Source organism: Martes martes, assembly GCF_963455335.1.
Source record: "Martes martes genome assembly, chromosome: 10".
Lineage (NCBI taxonomy): Eukaryota > Metazoa > Chordata > Mammalia > Carnivora > Mustelidae > Martes > Martes martes.
Window position 1 is genome coordinate 28,305,858 of NC_137898.1, and position 18,994 is coordinate 28,324,851.

Sequence of the window (18,994 nt, forward strand, 5' to 3'; positions counted from 1 at the left end):
CCCTGTGAAGTGTCCCGTTTTCTCTCAACTTTGTGTATGAACACTCGATTTCATGATGTAGCTGTTTTATCTAAAAATAAGGTCATCCCTTGACTCCAAACCAGTTAAATTAAACTGATGTTTTCAGAAAATGCAGGCTTTTTAACTTGCAGGTTTGTATTCCCTGGTAATCGCCACTTACTTGGGAGGAGAAAACTTGGTTGTAAGGAAATGGGACTTGGGAGGGGAAAGGCTGGAAGTCCCACCAGGGCATGTCTCTGCTCATGGTACTTAAAAGGGGAGAGCCTGCGTGTGCGGGCAGGGCTGAAGGCCTGCGGTGGGTGCCATGGGAAGAGGGGTTCCAGCTGGAGGGAGAGGTGGGTGTGCCCGCTGGGAGATGGGGCTTGATTCAGCAGACCAGAGTGACGAGAACTCTCCCTATACTGCATTTAAGCCAAATGAGGCCAAGGGGGCTAGAGCGGGGGTGACAAAAACGTACACTGAAAATTCCCACTTGGTAATACACATCCCAGCCTTCATGTTGTAACAAGACCCAGAAAACCGGCAGAATTCACCCAAATCGTTCAGGTTCCGTCAGATCCTTTAGTGACTATTTTGGAAATTCAGGCAATTTGAGTTCAGAAATACTGATTTCAACTTTTAATCAGATCTCTTTGGTCCTTTTTTTTTTTTTTTAAAGTCATTTCCTTTCTACCTCTTCAATCATTTTTTTCATTTCCACAGCACTGAATTATGGATCTGAAGTGCTAGATAACCTCATGTACTAAAAATATCCCTGTATTTCGAACTTTTAACTCTTTCTCCCACCCCGTCTTCACGCCACCCATCTTACTTCGTGGAGCCACATTTTCACAAATGTATAACTGGACTTTTAGAGACTATCTACAGAGCCCTACTGTGCTCCCCACTGTTCCACGCTGCAATATAAATAAGGTGGGGTTTTAGTAGCAGGTAGGGAAAAAAATTCTGACTGCCCTTCAAGATTATTCCAGAACCTTCCAGCTAAAGCGATGCTGTTTGAGTATACAATATCATGGGGGCTGGCTTTCCTGAGTAAGTTCAAAGCAGCCATTGAAGGACTACCTGAAGGACGCTTCTTAATTAACTGTTTCTGGTTGATCATAGGGTCACTTTTTCTTGACCTACCATGACGAGAGAATGAAAAGCACAGTCAGTAACAATAAAGTTGGTCATCCCTTGGAGAGATCTGTGCCTGCAGTGGACCTGGGGATGTATCCGGTGGAAGTATGGTTGTTGGTGGGCAGCTTTCACAGAACTCAGAAGCCGCTACATACACGCCGTCACATACACACAGGGGGGAAGGGATGAGTTTCCATGGGGGATGGCAAGCCTTCATGTGTCCTCTTCTTCACTGGCACCGCTGCAGAGAAAAGGAGAACCAGGCGAGTTAAGACATCACGAGAAGGGAGGGGCCTAATCTACTGGCCGAAGACACAGGCTCTGTTCTCAGACCTATCCGGACCCTGGTCCTAAACCTACCACTGGTCGGCCGTTGGCCATGGGCAAGTTACTTAGCTTCTCTAAGTTCTGGTTTCTTCATTTGACTACAGGGATAATTCTGATAATTTTGATCTACTTGCTTGGGTTACTGGAGAATTAACTCAGAGGATACATGTACAACACACAATGCCTGGCACACGGTAAGTGAGTTTATCTATAAAGGCACAGGTGAGGGTCATAATATTTTTAAAGCTTACTTGACAAAATAAAGAATTGGTAAATATCAGGAGTCTGACTTCCCCTTAGCCTTAAACCCTCTATTGTCAGGAGAGAAAACCAGGAGAAGCTATGGCTTGGCACTCCCAACAGAGCTTCTCACTTGGAATCAAGCCAGGGTTTCAGTTCCTGCCCAGGGACAATCACAGGGTTCAAATGTCACCTCTTTAGAGAAGGTATTCTAAGTAGGATTCCCTGGTTATTCTCCATTTTATTTCGTTCATCGTCCTTATCACACCCTATACATTCTTTGCTATTTATCCTCCCCTCTACCTACAACTAGAGTGTAAAACACTAACAATACTGTTTATTAGCACCAGCACTAGGATTAATAGAGAAGTATTAGTGTTACTAGTAAAAGTGTTCAATAAATTGTTGTTTTCAAAAAGGGTTTGATTTTGAGAAATCAAAACAACAGGAAGGGAGGGAAGGAGGGAGCTGAAAGGAATAGTCTGTCATTACTGCCCTGGCCAGGGCATCCACAATGTCAGTGATATTTCAGTGGCCAAAACGTGAGCTATGAGTCCCAGAGCCATGGCCAGGACCTCAGGTGCCTAAGCTCAGAGCCTCCCTGGCTCGGTCCTGCTGATCCAGGGACTGGGGTGGGGAAAAAGCAGGGCCAGACAGGGATGGGGCAGAAGCGAGCACGCTGAGAAGACGAACGTAGCAAACTTGCCCAGTTTCTCCTCCTCCACTTCTAGAGACTGCTGTCCTTAAAAGAGAGCTAGCTTGGTCAAGTGTGTACTGTGTGCCGGGGACACTGAGCTAAGCACCCTTCACCACGACCCCAGGATGTAGGGACTGGTGTTGTTATCCCCACTTTGCAGATGAAGAAAGTAAAGCTGAGACAGAAAACCCTCGGTCACCAGTGAAGTCTGTGCCCTTAACACTCAAGGATGAGTTCTGGCTGGATAAAGTCTTAAGTAATCAAGTGGGGGTGTTTGGAAGAGAGGAAAAGTCTCCTTCCTCTGGGACAGACAGGAGCTGGAGAAGAGGGAAGGCCTGGGGTATATCGGCTCCCAACGATGACCTAGAAATTTTTTATCTCACAAGGGATTATCTATGTCTATATAAAATCTGTTTTTTTGCATCCATTTGGGAGAGACTTTAAGGGAACATATCCTAGGCAACAGACTTGTAGTACTTCCACTACGGGCGAAAACATTTCAAGACACAGAGGCTGAAATGAATGTAAGTTTACTCCAGCAGCCAAAAGAACCAACTCAGCAACCTTCACCATCCAAAACTCTGCCCTATTTCCATTCCCTCTTCCTGCCTGTTGTCCAACCCAGGATGAAGGGTGCATGCTGGGAAGGGCTGGACAGTGGACTGTCATTTAAAAAAGCAGTGTTTGGTGGCATCTGTCCCAAAGGGAACAAAGGGCCTTTTATGAAAGTGTCTCACTAGAATCAAGGCACAGTTGGAACTGGCGCCATGTTCTCCCCTTTGGTATTATACCCAAAGCGAGCTCTTATTGTTCTTGTGTCAATTTTCCTGCAAGTACGAGAGGTCCAGCATGATGGCTGTGCCCTTTCCTTAAGCTGTGGTTCACTTCTCAGCATTCTTGAGATGCATACTTTAAAGGGTTCATGAACCTACTTAAATTGTACATAAAATTTTGTCTCTGTGTTCCTTTGTTTGAGAAAGGCCGTAATTTTCATCATATTCACAAAAAGGTCAACAGCCCTTCCCCCCAAACTGAGTATAATAAAGTTGAGAATAAATTAAGTGCTTTCCTAGTTGCCAGGTTCTCTACTCTTAAGACTTGTGTGTTGGCTTGGGGAAAAGATCAGGAGCCCTGATTGATAAAATCTTTTCTCATGACCCTCAAAGAGATCTGTTCTTGGGTCTGATACAGTTCATCTCATGGTTCAAAAGCATGAGATCTTGGGATTCTGGCATATCACTGATTCTTTCATTTGCTAAACATTTATTGACTGTCTACTATGTGTTACGCATGATGCTAGGCACAACAATGAATGATGGACACAGCAGTTGCCATCATAGACTTTACAGCCTAGTAGGGGATGGGGGAGAGAGGTGGAGGAGCAGGGAGAGAGGAAAGGAGAGGGAAGAGGAAAGAGAAATGGTGGGGAGAGAATTCCCCCCCACAATTAGCATCTTCAAATACAGCACATTCATTTTCCTAATTAACTAGCAAACTGTTCTTCACAATAATGAAGAAGAAAAAGGATCTTAAATGAATGGATTAACACAGAACTTTGGTCACCCTGTGTGTGGTCTCTCCTGGAGGGTTACACAATGTAATTAGTATGAGATAGCATCTCCTGAATGCTTCTTCACTTTGTATATAAGCTGGTCTGTGTTCATAAGATTTTATCTCAAATAGTCTATAAAAGTCTTTACTTTGTCCAAGGGAAGTAAAAGCCTTCTACCTCAGCCACTTACCATCCTTCTCTGACATATCTACCAGCCACATTTAGATTTATAATTGGATCAGTACTCAGATGTTACTGAAATTCTTTCCACTGTAGTGTTGTTGAGGTCACTGTTGCTGTTTTGAGAATGAACTAATGGTGTTAGAAAGACAGCCCATTCATGTTAACTATACCGGAATTAAAATTACAAACTTCACTAAAAGGGGGGGGGCACCTGGGTGGCTCAGTCGCTAAGCGTCTGCCTTTGGCTCAGCTCATGACCCCAGGGTTCTGGGATTAAGCCCCACGATGGGCTTCCTGCTCAGCAGGGAACCTGCTTCTCCCGCTCCCAACCCCCTTGCTTGTGCTCCCTCTCTCACTGTCTCTCTGTCAATTAAATAAATAAATATAATCTTAAGAAAAAGAAAAGAAAGGATAGCCCACTCTGTAGTAGGTATTTACCGACGAGAGAGGCAGTATTATCTAATGGCTCTGAGGTCACCAAGACTGAAATAGGTTCAAATCTCTGCTCTGGCACTAATGAGCTCTGGAGTCTTGGGTGAGTTACTCAACCTCTCTGAGTCGCAGTTTCCTTGGCGGGTATCTGGGCATGTGTAATCTTAAGGAAATACACGTCCAGATCCTTAACTTCCATATACACTCCTTCTTAAAAATGACCTTTCCAAGAACATGGCCTGTCATCTACACGTTCTCTCTGCAGCCACTCCCATTCTCCCACTCTCACAATCACTGTACTGCACTTCAGAAAAGAAATACACACCTCTTCCCCTCCTGAACCTTACCAGGGGACAATTTTAAAATCCTTCTAAGAGGAGTCGTATGAGAGCAGGGCAAGAAATATTTATTTTGCCCAGTCAATAAACTCTTGGCATGGTTGTGTGCTCCCGTCTGTCCACAGACCCAAGAATTCACATTCAGAAGTCAGATGGTTGTCATGAGGTATGTAGTAATACATTTACTTGATTTGAAATAATGAAATCAGACTTGGGTCTGACAGAAAGCAAGACTGATTTGGCTGGATGGTTTGACCATAAAAACCTTTGCAATTAGATTATGCAATAAATCTTGCCTGTACATTTAATAAGCGGTGCCAAAGCTTTGCCAAAAATGTTATGTAAAGCTCATACCACGTAACATATCAGATATCACACCCTTTTCAACCATCTAAACTTGATATATAATTTTAGGACTTAACTTTAAAATGGACAAGGAGACACATAACTTTTTCTAAATTTTAGGGGGTATAAGAACCTAAAGTTAAGCTGAGGAGCTGAGAGCTCCTGACTCCTGACTGGGGCTAGGGCTGGGGCAGCTGCAGGGGGAGGGGGGCGGGGTGGGACTAGGGAGCCCCAGCCAGCTGGCACACTGTGTCACACATGTGGCCCACTGTCCTGTGGGATGAGGACTCTTGCGGGCGCTGTCAGGGGTACGCCGCGCCCCCTCCTCCCCCACCCCATCCAGCCCCCGAACACCTGCTGATAAAGTGGCTGCGATGGAGGCGTGTTTCCCTGCCTGGCAGTTTTTCAGCCCGTCCGCACAGAGAGGCAGCTCAGCCTTTCCACGTCTTCCCCAGAGATGGCAGCTTATGAGAGGACGTTCATAAACGAGGTGGAAGGCGCTACAACCTCGCAAGTTTAATAGTTTCTTTTCCTGAGAATATAATACAACTTAATTTGATTTGGCATTACTCCTATCCACTGAGTCTTTGGCTATTTATTAATTCATTATTGCTGTAAAAGGATTATTCAACTCAAGAGGATGGAGAAATTAAGAGGTATCAACAAGGGAGGAAGGTTAGATTCGAAAAGATAGATGGAGTATTCTCCAAGAATGAAGCCATGCGGAGCTTGTCAAGGAGCTCATGGGCAGTGTCCATTCACCATCCGACGCTGTGGCCACCCAGTGCTGGGAGGCATGTGGTCAGTCTGCCTTCGGGGCTGGACCACACGCCCCAACCCAGAGATACTCCTCCACCAGACAGAGCACAGCTGCCACTTCTGTGTCCTCCCCCCAACCTGTCCCAGCAGCCCAGGCTGCCAGTGAGGGGGGTCATGGTGCTGGAAGGAATAAGAACTCACCTAGAGTTGCTGCCTAGGGAACTAAGTGAGGTCTAAATATAAAATAAGGTGAAATGCCCTCCATTTATCCTCGGTTAACAGAGAAAAACACGAGAGGACTTTAAAATTTTAGTCCTGGCTTTTGCTGGTGACTCAGGGAAATCAGGATGTGTTGCATTACCAGTAAAATTTAGAAAATTCCAAACCAGACAAAAGCTGATCAGCTCCTTTTCTGACTTACATACTTGCTGAGATAATTCGCTGGCTCTCGTGCTTTTGTTGTGGGTCCCTCTCCCTGTTCCTCTCCAACTCAATCAGAAGAGTATGACATGGGCCTGTATCTTTTGACCCCCGGTTACCCAGTCCACGGGTGACAGCCATTAAGTCCTCCAAGGCTCAATTTTTTCACCTGAAAAATGGGATAGTGATACCTACCTCCAAGGGTTGACAAAATGAGATGGAAGGTACATGCAAATTCTTTTAAAGACAAAACAATGCTAGGTAATGACCAGATTACTACAGAAAGAAAAGGCAACAGACCCTGGGTTTGTCTCTCAGCTCTCCAGCTTCCCGACCCATTTAGGCACCTGTGAGGGAGGCGTGGGGCTCCAGTATGGCCTCAGGTCCACACTGGACCACACTGCCAAGCCTGATCTCCATGCACTTGCAACCTGTTCACTGTTTTTACAGGTGGTCACTCTTCTTGCACCCCACAAGGGCTAAGTGGGTGGTGGCCTGTTTCTATGGAAAATGGAAGGGCGCACGAGGGTCTGTTGAGGCAGTGCACGTCTGCAGGGAGACACTTGAACGGAAGTAACAGGCAGGCTTGCTAGCTCTCAGAACTGCCTTCTTTAGGATTGAGTTTCCTGTTACTGCTGCTGGATTTATAATGGAATCATTTCCAGCTTTTTTTTTTTTTTTTAAATTCAGAAAGTAACATTTTATTTTTTGCTGATCTGTACTTTCTGTAACAAGCAAGTACTGCTTCCATGAAAAGAAAAATCCATAGCATTATGCATCAGTGATAATTACCATTAACACACTGAAATATATTTATCTATACCTCCTCATGCATATATAAAAATATGTATTTTACAGGCTCTTTCAGAATCTGCTTTTTCCACTCAACTAGCAATCATAAATACCTTTCCTTATCAAGAAATACATTTCTATAAGATTGTGATTCTTGATTGAATGGTATGGACTTACCATACCCACTACTGGACATTTAAATTATTTCTAGCTTTTCATTTATTACCCACACCTCCGTGACACATACCCATGTGGATGAATCTTTAGCTTCATCCTTAACTATTTCCAAAGGGAGTGGGAAGGGAAATGCCTGGGTCATAACATTTATTTATTTATTTTATTAACACACAATGTATTATTTGTTTCAGGGGTACGGGTCTGTGAATCATCAGTCTTACACAATTCACAGCACTCAGCATAGCATATACCCTCCCCAATGCCCATCACCCAACCACCCCTTCTCTCCCAATAAACTTAATTTTTTAACAGTAACTTTAGATCTACAGAAAAATTACAAAGGTAGCACTGAGGGTTCTAACACGTAGTTTCCTCTACTATTAACATCTTACATTAGTAAAGTACATTTGTTAACGATGAGCCAGTATTGGTACACTAGCATTAACTGAGGTCTGTATTTTATTCAGATTTCCTTGGTCTTCCCCTGATACTCTCATGCCAGTCCAGATTCTACCCAAGAACCACACTACATTTAAACATCATGTCTCCTTGGTCTCTTCTTGGCTGTGACAGTGTCTCAGATTCCTTATTTCTGATTACCCTGACAGCTCTGAGGAGTACTGGGCAAGGATTTTGTAGAGTGCCCCTTGGATGGGATTTATCTGATGTTTTTGTCCTGATTAGGCCGTAGTTACAGGCTTTTCGAGAGGGAACCACAGAGGGACCCTGCCATTCTCATCACGTCATAGCCAGGACACCATCCGTCTGACTTAACACCGTGGATGCTGACCTTGATCGCCTGGCCCAGGCTGTGCTTGTTAACATTTCTCACTGGAAGGTTACTCCTCCCCTGCTTCCCATACTGTAGGTTTTGGAAGGCAGTCACTCTGAGCAAACCATACCTACGGAGTGAGGAGCTGTTCTCCCCATCATGGAGGGCAGAATACTGACATACATTACTGTAAATTCTTCTAAACAGGAGATCAGTCTCTTCTCCTTTATTTATCCAATAGTTTACTTGTATCACTATGGACTCATGGATGTTTATTTTTACACTTTGGGTCATAACCCAATACTACTCTATTTATTGTTGCTGAAATTGTTCAGCTTTGGCCTTTGGGAGCTCTTTTCATCAGCTCCTATGGTCCCAGACATACCCTCAACGGCGTGGGGTTTGCGTGGGGATTTGTTTTAAGTACTTCCTTACTTTCTGGCATGCTAATATCGTGTAGATTTCCTTCCCCAGTCCTAGAATCAGATATTTCTCCAACAAGCAAAGGAGATGTACTTTTGAAGGTATTTGATATATCATTGTTAAATTGCCCTTGAGAAATCACCTTATACTGATATACAGTTGTGAGAGTGCCCCATTTCCCCACACCCTTGCTGACACTAAGCAGTTGCAAAGTGTCTGTAGGGATGGGAGGTGGGTGCGTTTGTGTGTGTCTCCTCTCTGAAATAACTTCCATGTTATTATTTGGGTTCCACTGAACTTCAAGAGGAAGATGCCATGGGGACATTTCTCTTTCTGTGGGCCTTCCTCAACCTCCCTTCCCTCCTCCAGCATAGTGGGATTTCACCTAACTGACAACCTCCTGTGAGGGCTGTTAAGGAACCTTTCCTAAACCCCTGTTAGTGCCCAGGCACTCCAGGGGGTGGAGGAACTGAAAAGCAGAATATAGCCCAAGGGCTTACCTTCCCTGCTCCCTACATCTTCAGGAAACCCCTCCCCCCACCACCCAGTTTTCTCATTTTTTCTTGACAAGTGAATAATGGAAATCCAATCTTTCTCAAGCAGTCTCCTTCCACAGAAATCATAAACATAAGATTTAATAAAATGCTAGACTTCAAATTTCCTGTTGCCTCAGCTGCTGTATCTTACAGGTTACCAAAGGGAGAGGGAGAAAGGATCGATAAATAAATACACACTTGACACTAATCTCTAATCTCTATATGAATAGTAGACCTTTTTTTTTTTTTTTTTTAATGTATTCCAGATTAGTTCTCAGTAGTTTTGAGTCCCATAGTGACCTTGAGTTGAGGTCCGGAAGTTGGAAACTGGAAGCAAACCAACTCTCAAGATCTCCTGTGACTATCTTATATCGCAGAGGGTTATAAATGTGGATTTAAGAGTTAGAAGCACCTAGGCTTGAGCCACAACTTTGCCATTTACTAGCTGTGGGATTGTGAGCTCAGTGCTCCTACCTGGAAATAAGGACAATTTAGTGCCTACTTGGAAGAGCTGCAGGAAAGACTAAGTAGGGATGAGCGTATACAGAGTGCCTGGCATATATATCTATATATAGAGAGAGCTTGGCATGGTACGTGGCATGAGAAAGTGCTTCATACATTTTATAGCTATAGGAAGAAATCAAGCCTAAGAGGGGCTAAAACTCATAGAGTGAGTTGATGGCAATAGGATTAACTGAAAGTCAACACCTCTGCTCCTGAATGCATCATTAAACTTGCAAGCCCCATTTTCTTGAAGAATGCCATTTCTTTTTTCTTTCTTTCATTTTTTTTTAAAGATTTTATCCATCCATTTGACAGAGAGAGATCACAAGTAGGCAGAGAGGCAGGCAGAGAGAGAGGGGGAAGCAGGCTCCCTGCTGAGCAGAGAACCCAATGCAGGGCTTGATCCCAGGACCCTGAGATCATGACACGAGCCGAAGGCAGAGGCTATAACCCACTAAGGCACCAAGGTACCCCTGGAAAGCCATTTCTTAACAGCAGAGAAGAGCTAACACTGATGTCACACAGGTGCTGTAGGCATCATGCTGTTATGTGAATGGGCTCAAGATTCGTTCCTGAGCCGGTTCCCTTGGTGTTTGGTAACAGGCTATTTGTTCATAATGGCAATAAACACCTACAGCTTATTCAGTACTTTCTGTGCGCTGACAATTGTGCTCTAAACGTTAGAAGCACCATCTCCCTATCCCATAGGGTCCATAGCAAGTTCTGTTCCCCACCTGCCCCCTCCGATTCTCCATGGCCACCACCACCTCTTGCTGGAACGACTGCCACTGCCTTCTGACTGGTCTTCCTACTTCTACCTGTACCTTCCCTACAGTTTCATTTTCAAGCTGCATTCAGAGTAATACTTCCTAAATGTGCAACCGATTATGCCACTGTCCCACTTAAAAATCCTTTAATGGCTTCCTATAGCCTTAGAAGAAAGCCCATGGCCCTCAAATCCCTACAGGATTTGGCCTCTGCCTACCTCTCTAACCTATTTCAGGCCACCTGCCGGATGCACTGGCTTTCTTTCTGCTTCTTAAATAAGCAGAGCCTGTTCCTGCATGAAGGCTTTGGCATTTGTTGTTCTGCTCCAGAAGCCCCTCCCCTCCTGGCTTGGAATGACTGGCTGGCTCCTTAACATTCAGGTGTCAGCTTCAATGTCACCTTCTCCGAGGCATCCCCTGCCCAAGCCGTCTGGAGCAGCCGCCCCAGCCCCACACTATGGGGTCAGGCTGCTGTGCTGTCTTCATGGTGCTTGTCACTGTCTAAAGTTATTCTGAGATGCTAAGGGTCCTTAAGTATTTTGTCCCCGGCTCCATCACCAGTACCGGGTAATATGCCTGGCACCAGTGAAGCCTCCCCAAATCTATTTTGAATGAATGACTTAAGTGACTATCAAAATGACTCCTTAAGATATCATTGTTCTAGAAACCTTCCAAGCCTTCCCAAGCTAACTGTGGGCAGCTTGCTGGTCTTGGAGATACTGCCCAGGCAGCTCATGGACAGCCGTACTTCTAGAGGTGAGCTCAGACTCTCTTTTCTGACTGTCACTGCAATCACTGGGCACATATAACCACAAGGCGGGGTGGGGGGGGGGTACCAGGGGTGGATGAAAATGCTGTATCATAAACAGCATTACTCTTACAAATGACTAAGCCTTACTGGTAAAGGCTGGGTGTGTCCAAGGAACGCTGTGTCACGGAGGGCAAAGCAGAAGCAAACTCAGGTCCAGCCCTTCCCAGGCAAGGAAATATGAAGAACCAATTCATCTGCTGGAGGAAATGTTCTCATCTGGCTTCCTCATAAAACAGCTGCATGTCTGGCAACTTCCAGCCCTCCACAATCCAGCTGTGAGCTGTGCTCTAGGCAGGCTTGGGTTCTAAGACTTTAACCATCTGGGCTTCACACTAGTGGTCCATGGAGGGAGGGAGACACCCAGCCAAGATGGAAATAAAGGGTGCTTATCACTGTTCCCCTCCCTCCCCTCAGGAGAAACGCCAGCTGAGGCATGGGTGCATAAGTGGGAGAGCAGGGTTAGCTGTCCTAATGGCGGTGACAGTAGGACAAGTGCACAAGTGAGACTCAGAGACATGGCTTCAAGACCCCAGGCCAGCGCATTAGCATACGACCTTGGGTAGAGTGCCTTTACTTATTTATTATGTTCAATTAGCCAACATATAGTACATCATTAGTTTTTGATGGCTGCCTCTTTAAACAAAGGTCTCCATGTGTATAAAATGGACAGTGATACATGGAAGGACTCACTAAATGGGTGCCATCATTATTATTAGCTAGGCTCTGAACTCGTCACCTTACCAACATTTTCACATTCAGTTTTCATAATAATAACCCTAACAGAATGTACACTCCCTTTTACAGATAAAAAAACCCCGAGGAGCACAGAAATGAAGTGACATCCCAAAGTCCCACAGCGAGGCAGGGCTAGAAGGACACCCAAGGCCTGGCCTGTGTTCTTCCCCCCAGGTGGGGGCGGGGGGCCTCGAGCTTCTCCCGTCAGCCTGGCTGCACTCCTCACTGCCAGCAGCAGAGGCAGGACCTCTGAGGATCGCTAAAGATCTTCCAAGGCCTCGGCAGACTCAGACTCCAGTTTGGACACCAATTACCAGCAGACTTCCTCCCTGCTGTAAGGCATCCCAAAAGTATCTTTAAAAAAAAAAAAAGTATAGCCAGATGTCTTCCACGTTGACAACTGTGATCTGCCTGTGTCACTCCTGTAGCCACCTGGCTGCAAGGTAGCAGTTTCCCTCAGATTCTTAATTTGGTGTTTGTGGGCTCTGTTACACAGCCCTGCAAAAGGGCCTGCCACCAAGACACTGCCCCCTGGGCTCAGGACAGAAGGTCTCTGGGTCAGACACCGGTTTCAGTTTCAACCCTATCTGTCCTGACGTGAGAGGCACCCACCTCTCACACTTTTACTCAGGATGCACAGTAAGTCTTTACAGGCTTCAGCAGAGTCCCACCCCCAACCCCTCACTAGAAGATAAAATGTGAGCTCAGTTGGGATGATGCCCCCTTGTCTGCCTGCAGAGAACTGGCAATGAAGGTGGTCAGCCAGATCCCTGCTTTGTCCCTGCAGCCTCCCGGGGTTCAGGGATTCAGCACCCCTTCGTGTGGTAATACTCTAAATGTCTTTACCGCCTGAGCTCCTGGGACGCTGACCCTGTTTCTCACTCACCATCATATCCCACCACGCCTGGCACTTAGGAGGCATTCTGGTGCCTGCCACATGGGATCTCACACAACCTCCACTGGCCTACGAGAAAGGATTTAGCAGGTAAAGAGCAAGATGGGGAAGACTGGCCCTCAAGGCAGTAACTATGACCAGGAGAAAAGCAGACTTTTCTCCTAGGAGCACTAAGATCCGTCTTCCTGGTAAATGCCTAAAGGAGGTAACAGAATGTTAGGATTGTCCACACTGGAGTAACACCAGGATTCCCATCTAGGCCCTTCTGAGCTGGGTTGACTTTGGCACAGCTGTTAAACCTCTGTAAGCTTCAATCTGCTTGTCTGTGACATGGGGTATCATTCATTCATTCACAGTTTCAGGGAACAAATGTTTACTGAGCACCCACAGTATATGAGGTGCCATACGCGCTGTCGGCGTCACTGCAGTGAGTAAGACCGACATGGTCCCTGTTCTCATGGAGCTTCATTTCTAGTGAGAGAGACATCTACTAAACGAGGAAACAGGTAACTTCACATAGAGGGAAGTACTGTGGAAAAGGTCAAGCAGGATGCTGGGACAGAGAATGATGGGCTCATGGGTGTTGGACGGCAACTGAGGCAGGGGAAATACCAGGATGTACCCCCTAGAGTGGACAGGAGTACCCAATGAGCTCACGTGTTTAGCTGCCTTACTACCAAGTAACGGGCATTCAACCAGATTCAACTGTTTCTAGATTGCTCCCATCCCAAAGCCGACTGCTTCCATTTCGCCTCACGATGGCTGAGCCTGTATGACATGCCAAGGAGGGGAACACAGAGGGGACTCAGCTGGAGCTCAAGCTCTAGCAAAGAAAGCAGCCAATGTTCTGTGGGAAGAGGAAGAGATGATAAATTCCACCTGTGGAGTCAGCAAAGACTGCCATTCGATGTGGACAGATGGGTTGGAATTTTCCAGGAAGCCTGTGGGGCCAGAGGGAGGGCATGCCAGGTGGAAGGAACAGCCTGAACAGAGTCCTGAAGGTGTGTGCCGGCTCAGTGCGTTCAGGAGCCGTGAGACATTCGTGGCGGCTAGAGAGAGTGTGTGAGAGGGTACCCTGGGAGAAAGCGTTTCTCACCGGCAACTCCTAGTACTTCACTCCATGGGTCATGTCTCAGTGTCTCCTAAGAAGATGGGAGGCATGTGGATGGGAAAGAGCGGGAGAGAAGGGTGTCAGGGCTCCATATGGCGTCTACCACACCACCAGCATGCCAAACTGTGAACCAGGGCTGTGCTTAAAATATCCAGCCTGGGTTCTGTGTGACACTCCCCAAGGCAGCAAAAACGGCTATTTCAGAGAAGCAAGAAAAAACAAACAATTAGCGGCAGCTCACTATAAAGCCTGCTCGGGGGCCAGGCAGGCATCAGGTTGCTCCAGTGTGATCCGGATCTTCAGTGCAAGTCTGACACTCAGCTTGGAAGGGTAGCCGAGGTGCCAGTGTTCGATGCTGGGGTCCGGAGGGAGTGGACACACTCCCCAGCACAGCCGAGGACTCCTTCTTTGCCAAAGTCAGACTCACTTGTCCAAGAGTCTAAGGCCTATGCTAGGGACAGTGAGAAGGCTTGGAACTAGGGAGATAGTGAACTACAAGGAGGTTTCTTGGGCCTAATTAATAACTCAGGAGTGTCTGCCAGCTCACCTTCTCTGAGATAAGTGTAACTACGAAGAAGAAGTTTATAAAAGGGAACCATTCGGATGGAGGCCTGGTTCCCTATTTATTTACTCTGTCCTATCCCTGCCCTTGCAGTAAACACTCTTGCTAGGAGTCCCCCCAGGAAATGGAGAAGGTAAGAAAGCTATCTCCACCCCACTATTCCAAAAGCTCACGATATAGCCAACAGGTCTGGACTGTAGGAATCTGCCCCTATCGACACAGACAGCCAAGGAGATGAACATCACATCCAATTTACAGTCAGCCAATCTTACCAGATGCTGTCCCCGGATTCCACATCAATTCTGTCAGATGAGAGACAGGCGCTGGCCTGGCCAGAAGATGACCCAAAATACATGAACACGCCAAACAGGAGAGAGCCCGAAACAGAGAGACAAAAGAGGAAGGAACACCGAAGCTCTCCACCCTTCACATACCATCACCCAATGTCAAGACTGAACAAAGCCCACCGCTCTGAATCAAAGGGCTGCCCTAGGAACTGGCACACCTGACACAGGTAGAAGGCAGCTGCAGTCTTGGTCGTGTTCACAAAATCTCCCCATAAGCCACGAAACCTGAGGAACTTATCAGTTCTGAGGTACTGACTTCTGGCTGAGCCCCCAAGTGAAAAATCAGTAGCGACTATAAGAGGAGAGTAGGTCGGGGGGCCACCATATGCCACGTCAGAACAGATGAGTTTCTGGGTGAGCCAGTGGTTCTCTTAGAAGCTGATGGGGGACAAGGTAGATGGTTAAGTTTTGCTAGGGAAGGAGAAATGATCACCTTTAAAGGGCCAGGATTAGGGTCTAAGCAGAGGGTGCTGAAGGAAGCACATAAAGATCATTAAAGACACATTCTGCCTTCCTCCTGGTTTTTTCTGAAGCCAGCTCAGCTGTGACACTCAAATGACATCATCCTGCCACTTCAGACCTGTCCCATCCATCTGCAGGAGAACTTGACTGTGGCTCACTTCTCAACATAAATCAGATGTCATAACATTTATTCATAATACCTGAAAAGCAATTGCTCTCCACTGGCCCGAAGTGAGGGCGTAGCCAGAGCAAGATAATCCAAATACCCTGACGGGCACCAGGGAATGTTCCCCTGAGCATCGAATAAGGTCCAGTCACCCTCCAAAGCTGCGGAGTTGAGAGGCACCTGTCTACAATCTAGATGGCTTTCTGCTGTCAGACTTTCCACTCTGGCTTTCAGACGGTGAGGAGCAGGAAGGGGACAGAGAAACCAAGGTTTGAACCCAGTCCTTCCACTTATTAAGTGAGTCCCCTTGGGCAAAACTTACTCTGCTGAGCCTCAGTTTCCTCATCTGTCAAACGGGGTCGATGATTCCAGGTCCTTTATGAAAGTAAAAGCATATGGCACATGGCAAATGTTCTGAAAGTGACTGTTTCTCTCGGGAAACGGTGTGTAAGACAGTGCCTGACACATCAGACCTCCACTCCGTCTTGCTCTGTTCCCTTCCTCCTTCCTGGATTAGAGGATGGCTCCGGCTCTTGCTTCTGAGTCCCAATCAGAACTCCATCGCATACAGGATAGTACACATATCAGACGGCTCTTCTACGCCCGCATGAGAAACTAACGAGAAGCGTACAGATCTTTTGCTTTCCCCACCCACTCACCCACTCTTACTTAAAACGTTCCACTGCAGTCTTCACTCAGCCTGGCGCCGAGGGGTAGAGGGAGGGAATGACAGCAAAATAAACATTCCAGCTAACCACTTTGGGGGAAAAGATGAGAGAATTCTTTCAGGGGTTGTTTTTAAATTAAAAAACATTTGCTGTGAGACAATAAAGTCACTCCTCTCTAAGAACTATTTTTAGGGCCCCTGACTGAAATACACGCAAGAAAGAAAAAAAGAAGTTTAAAAAAGAGGACAATTCTGTAGATGGGAGTTTCAGCAAAGCCTATGGAACTGTTTGCTTTATGCTCAGCTGGAAATTGAAGGCTCTTCTCCTTCCCAAACTGCTTCTCCGATCTCTGGAGTCTCACTCCCCCCCAGCTTTACTGAGGCCTAACTGGCATGGAACACTGTGCCAGTCTAAGGTACACGCTCTCATAATCTGGCACATGTATGTTTTAAAATGTCTGCCGCAATAAGGTTAACACATCCTTTATCTCACATACTTGCCATTGTGTTGTTGCTCGCATGATGTCAGTCTGACTGCTGACGGTGCCTGGAGTCCCACTGGGATGAAGGACTCTAGTGGCTAATCCTACGGCTCTTCTTGCCCACTGGAGAGGATGGGAAGACCAGGCTTTAGAAATGGGGTTAGAGTAACTGTCGGGGCCTAGCAACCAAGGCTGGAATGACTGGTCTCTCTGTAAAAGGAAAGATGATCGCCCACCTAGCCCTTATTCATCTCAACTAGAACGAACCATCACAACATGGCTCTAATGGGCACCCGTGCGGGGGGTTAACAGCCAACTCTCAAGTCAGGCTCACCAGAGGAAGGTAAAAGCTGCCTGGAGGAGGAGTGCAGGACTCCAGGAATCTGACAGAACTCTGTACTAGAGGCTTTATTTTCTCTTTCATTCCAACTCCCCCTCCCCTCCCCTCTAGTACAGAACAGTAATGGCATTGAAATCCACAGATAATCCTTAAATCTCGGTGGCAGCTCCAGTTCTAAACTCCTCCTTCACACTGCCGGCTCTAACAGCTGTTAACAAGTCATAACAAAGACCTCTCGTGCCCCGCCTGGAACAGCCATCTCCTAGCCCTCCCCAGACCAGAACCGGCCTTCGAATGTACGTCCTCCACGGAGGCTGAGCCGACCCCTCCGGCCTCCAGAGACTATTCCGCGTTCACCTCTCAGGCTTACAGAGCCTGGCGTTGCTTGTAGGGCCACGGGGAGCTACTGCTCCCGGGGGTGCGGGACGAATGGAGAATCCGGAGGCCCGGGGAGCCCAGTGAGCTAGAAGTGGCCTCATTAGGGAAATCCACACGAACAACTGTGGGGGCACGTCAGGATTCCGAGCTAGCGCGAGGGGCAGAGTGGCAGCCTTAAGCAGTGAGCCATGTCCATGAACAGGCCAATTCATCATGAAGTTCAAACTGGGGAAGGTCCAGGCAGGCCAGGAGTGAAGTGCAAGGGGAGCGGGACTGAGAGATCAGGAGGGAGCCTGGGAACTGCGGTGTGTACGGAAGCCTCTCTCTGAAGTCCTGGCTTTAGGGTATAGCCCGTAAGGTCCAAGAGAGTCAGTCGCACATGATGAGGCACGAAGCACTGGACGGGAAACCCATTTCCCTGGTTACTGGCTCCTCCACGAGTCTCTGGGGGTGGGATTAACCCTGTGCTGCACTTGGCTTTTCCTCCTCCAGACCGAGAGCTGTTGCTCAAGGGCGTGTCTTGTGACTAAACACTTACAACCCTGCTCAGCAGCTGTGTGTCTATTTGTGAAATGTAGACAGAAGGGATTCGCATTTGCCTCCATTTCTTGTACCTCAATCACCTTCCCCTTGGTGAAGACAGTCCTATATAGAAGGTTAAAGAAAAAAAAAAGTGGGAGGCTGCGCAATGACGGCTGGCTGGCTCTGGTATACACGCATGATCCCAAGGAGGCCACACCCCTCCTCACGGTGGTAACACACACACTCTGCTGAAACGAACTTCGAGCACCCTGTGCTCATTATCTGTGTGTCTCTTTTGGTTTCTGGTTGGCGCTAAGAATGTGGGAGTTTACCCATACCATCATCCTCCGCCGACCGCACTTCTAGACACGCAGGACAGAGGTGGCAAGAGGTGTGAGGGAAATGTTTGGAGCCACTCCTCCGGCTGCCTGCCAGCTGCTCAGGGACCCATCGCCTTGCTTTGCTGGAGCAGAGCCTGGCTCCCTCCTCCAGTCCCCACTGCTTTCCCAGAGGTCAGCCACAAGTTCACATCTAGCAACAAGGGGCAATTACAAATTGAGTGCCTGCTGGGAATATCTTTCTAGTGTCAAGCAGCCATTCAAAGCACTTAAGGAAATCACAAAAGGGAGGTGAGAGAATTCTTGGGGAAGAGCTATAGGATAGGGAGGGCAGAAGGGAAGGCATCAGCCCACCTCGTACCTTGGAGGGAAAAACAGGCCATAAAAAGCAGAACTGGTTCTAAAGAATGAACCTGACTTTGGGAAAACTGTAGAACACTGTATCTTTCAACCCTGCTCCTGCTGAGGCCAAAACACTTCGGGGTGCCTGGGAAACCTTTTGTTAACACACCATAAAATGACATTTTAAACAACTATGTATTTTTTAAAAAATTATCTAGTGAGCTCTGCATTATATTAGGTAGTTATATATAATCTCTCATCCCACGTGGACCACATCTCTGTGAAGAAGGCATTATGACTCCCTGTTTTACAGATGTGGAAACTGAGGCTCAGAGAGGTCAGTGCCCCGATCGTGTCTGGAGCCCAGGTTTGTCCCACAGCAAAGCCACTGTTCTTGCCACCAAAGACAGCACTGGGCTAGGCTGGGCACCT

At 47.0% G+C, this 18,994-nt stretch overlaps 1 protein-coding gene across 1 annotated transcript in view; it reads right to left on the reverse strand.

Annotated features, from left to right (window-relative positions):
* Positions 1-564: 564 nt before the first annotated feature.
* The window catches only part of TRIM44 (tripartite motif containing 44), a 107,346-nt gene continuing 88,916 nt past the window's right edge, over positions 565-18,994 (reverse strand). The window contains exon 5 of the mRNA XM_080815967.1: positions 565-1,381. Coding sequence (XP_080672093.1) covers positions 1,354-1,381 — 28 coding nt within the window. The 3' untranslated portion in view covers positions 565-1,353. The remainder of the gene's footprint in view (positions 1,382-18,994) is intronic.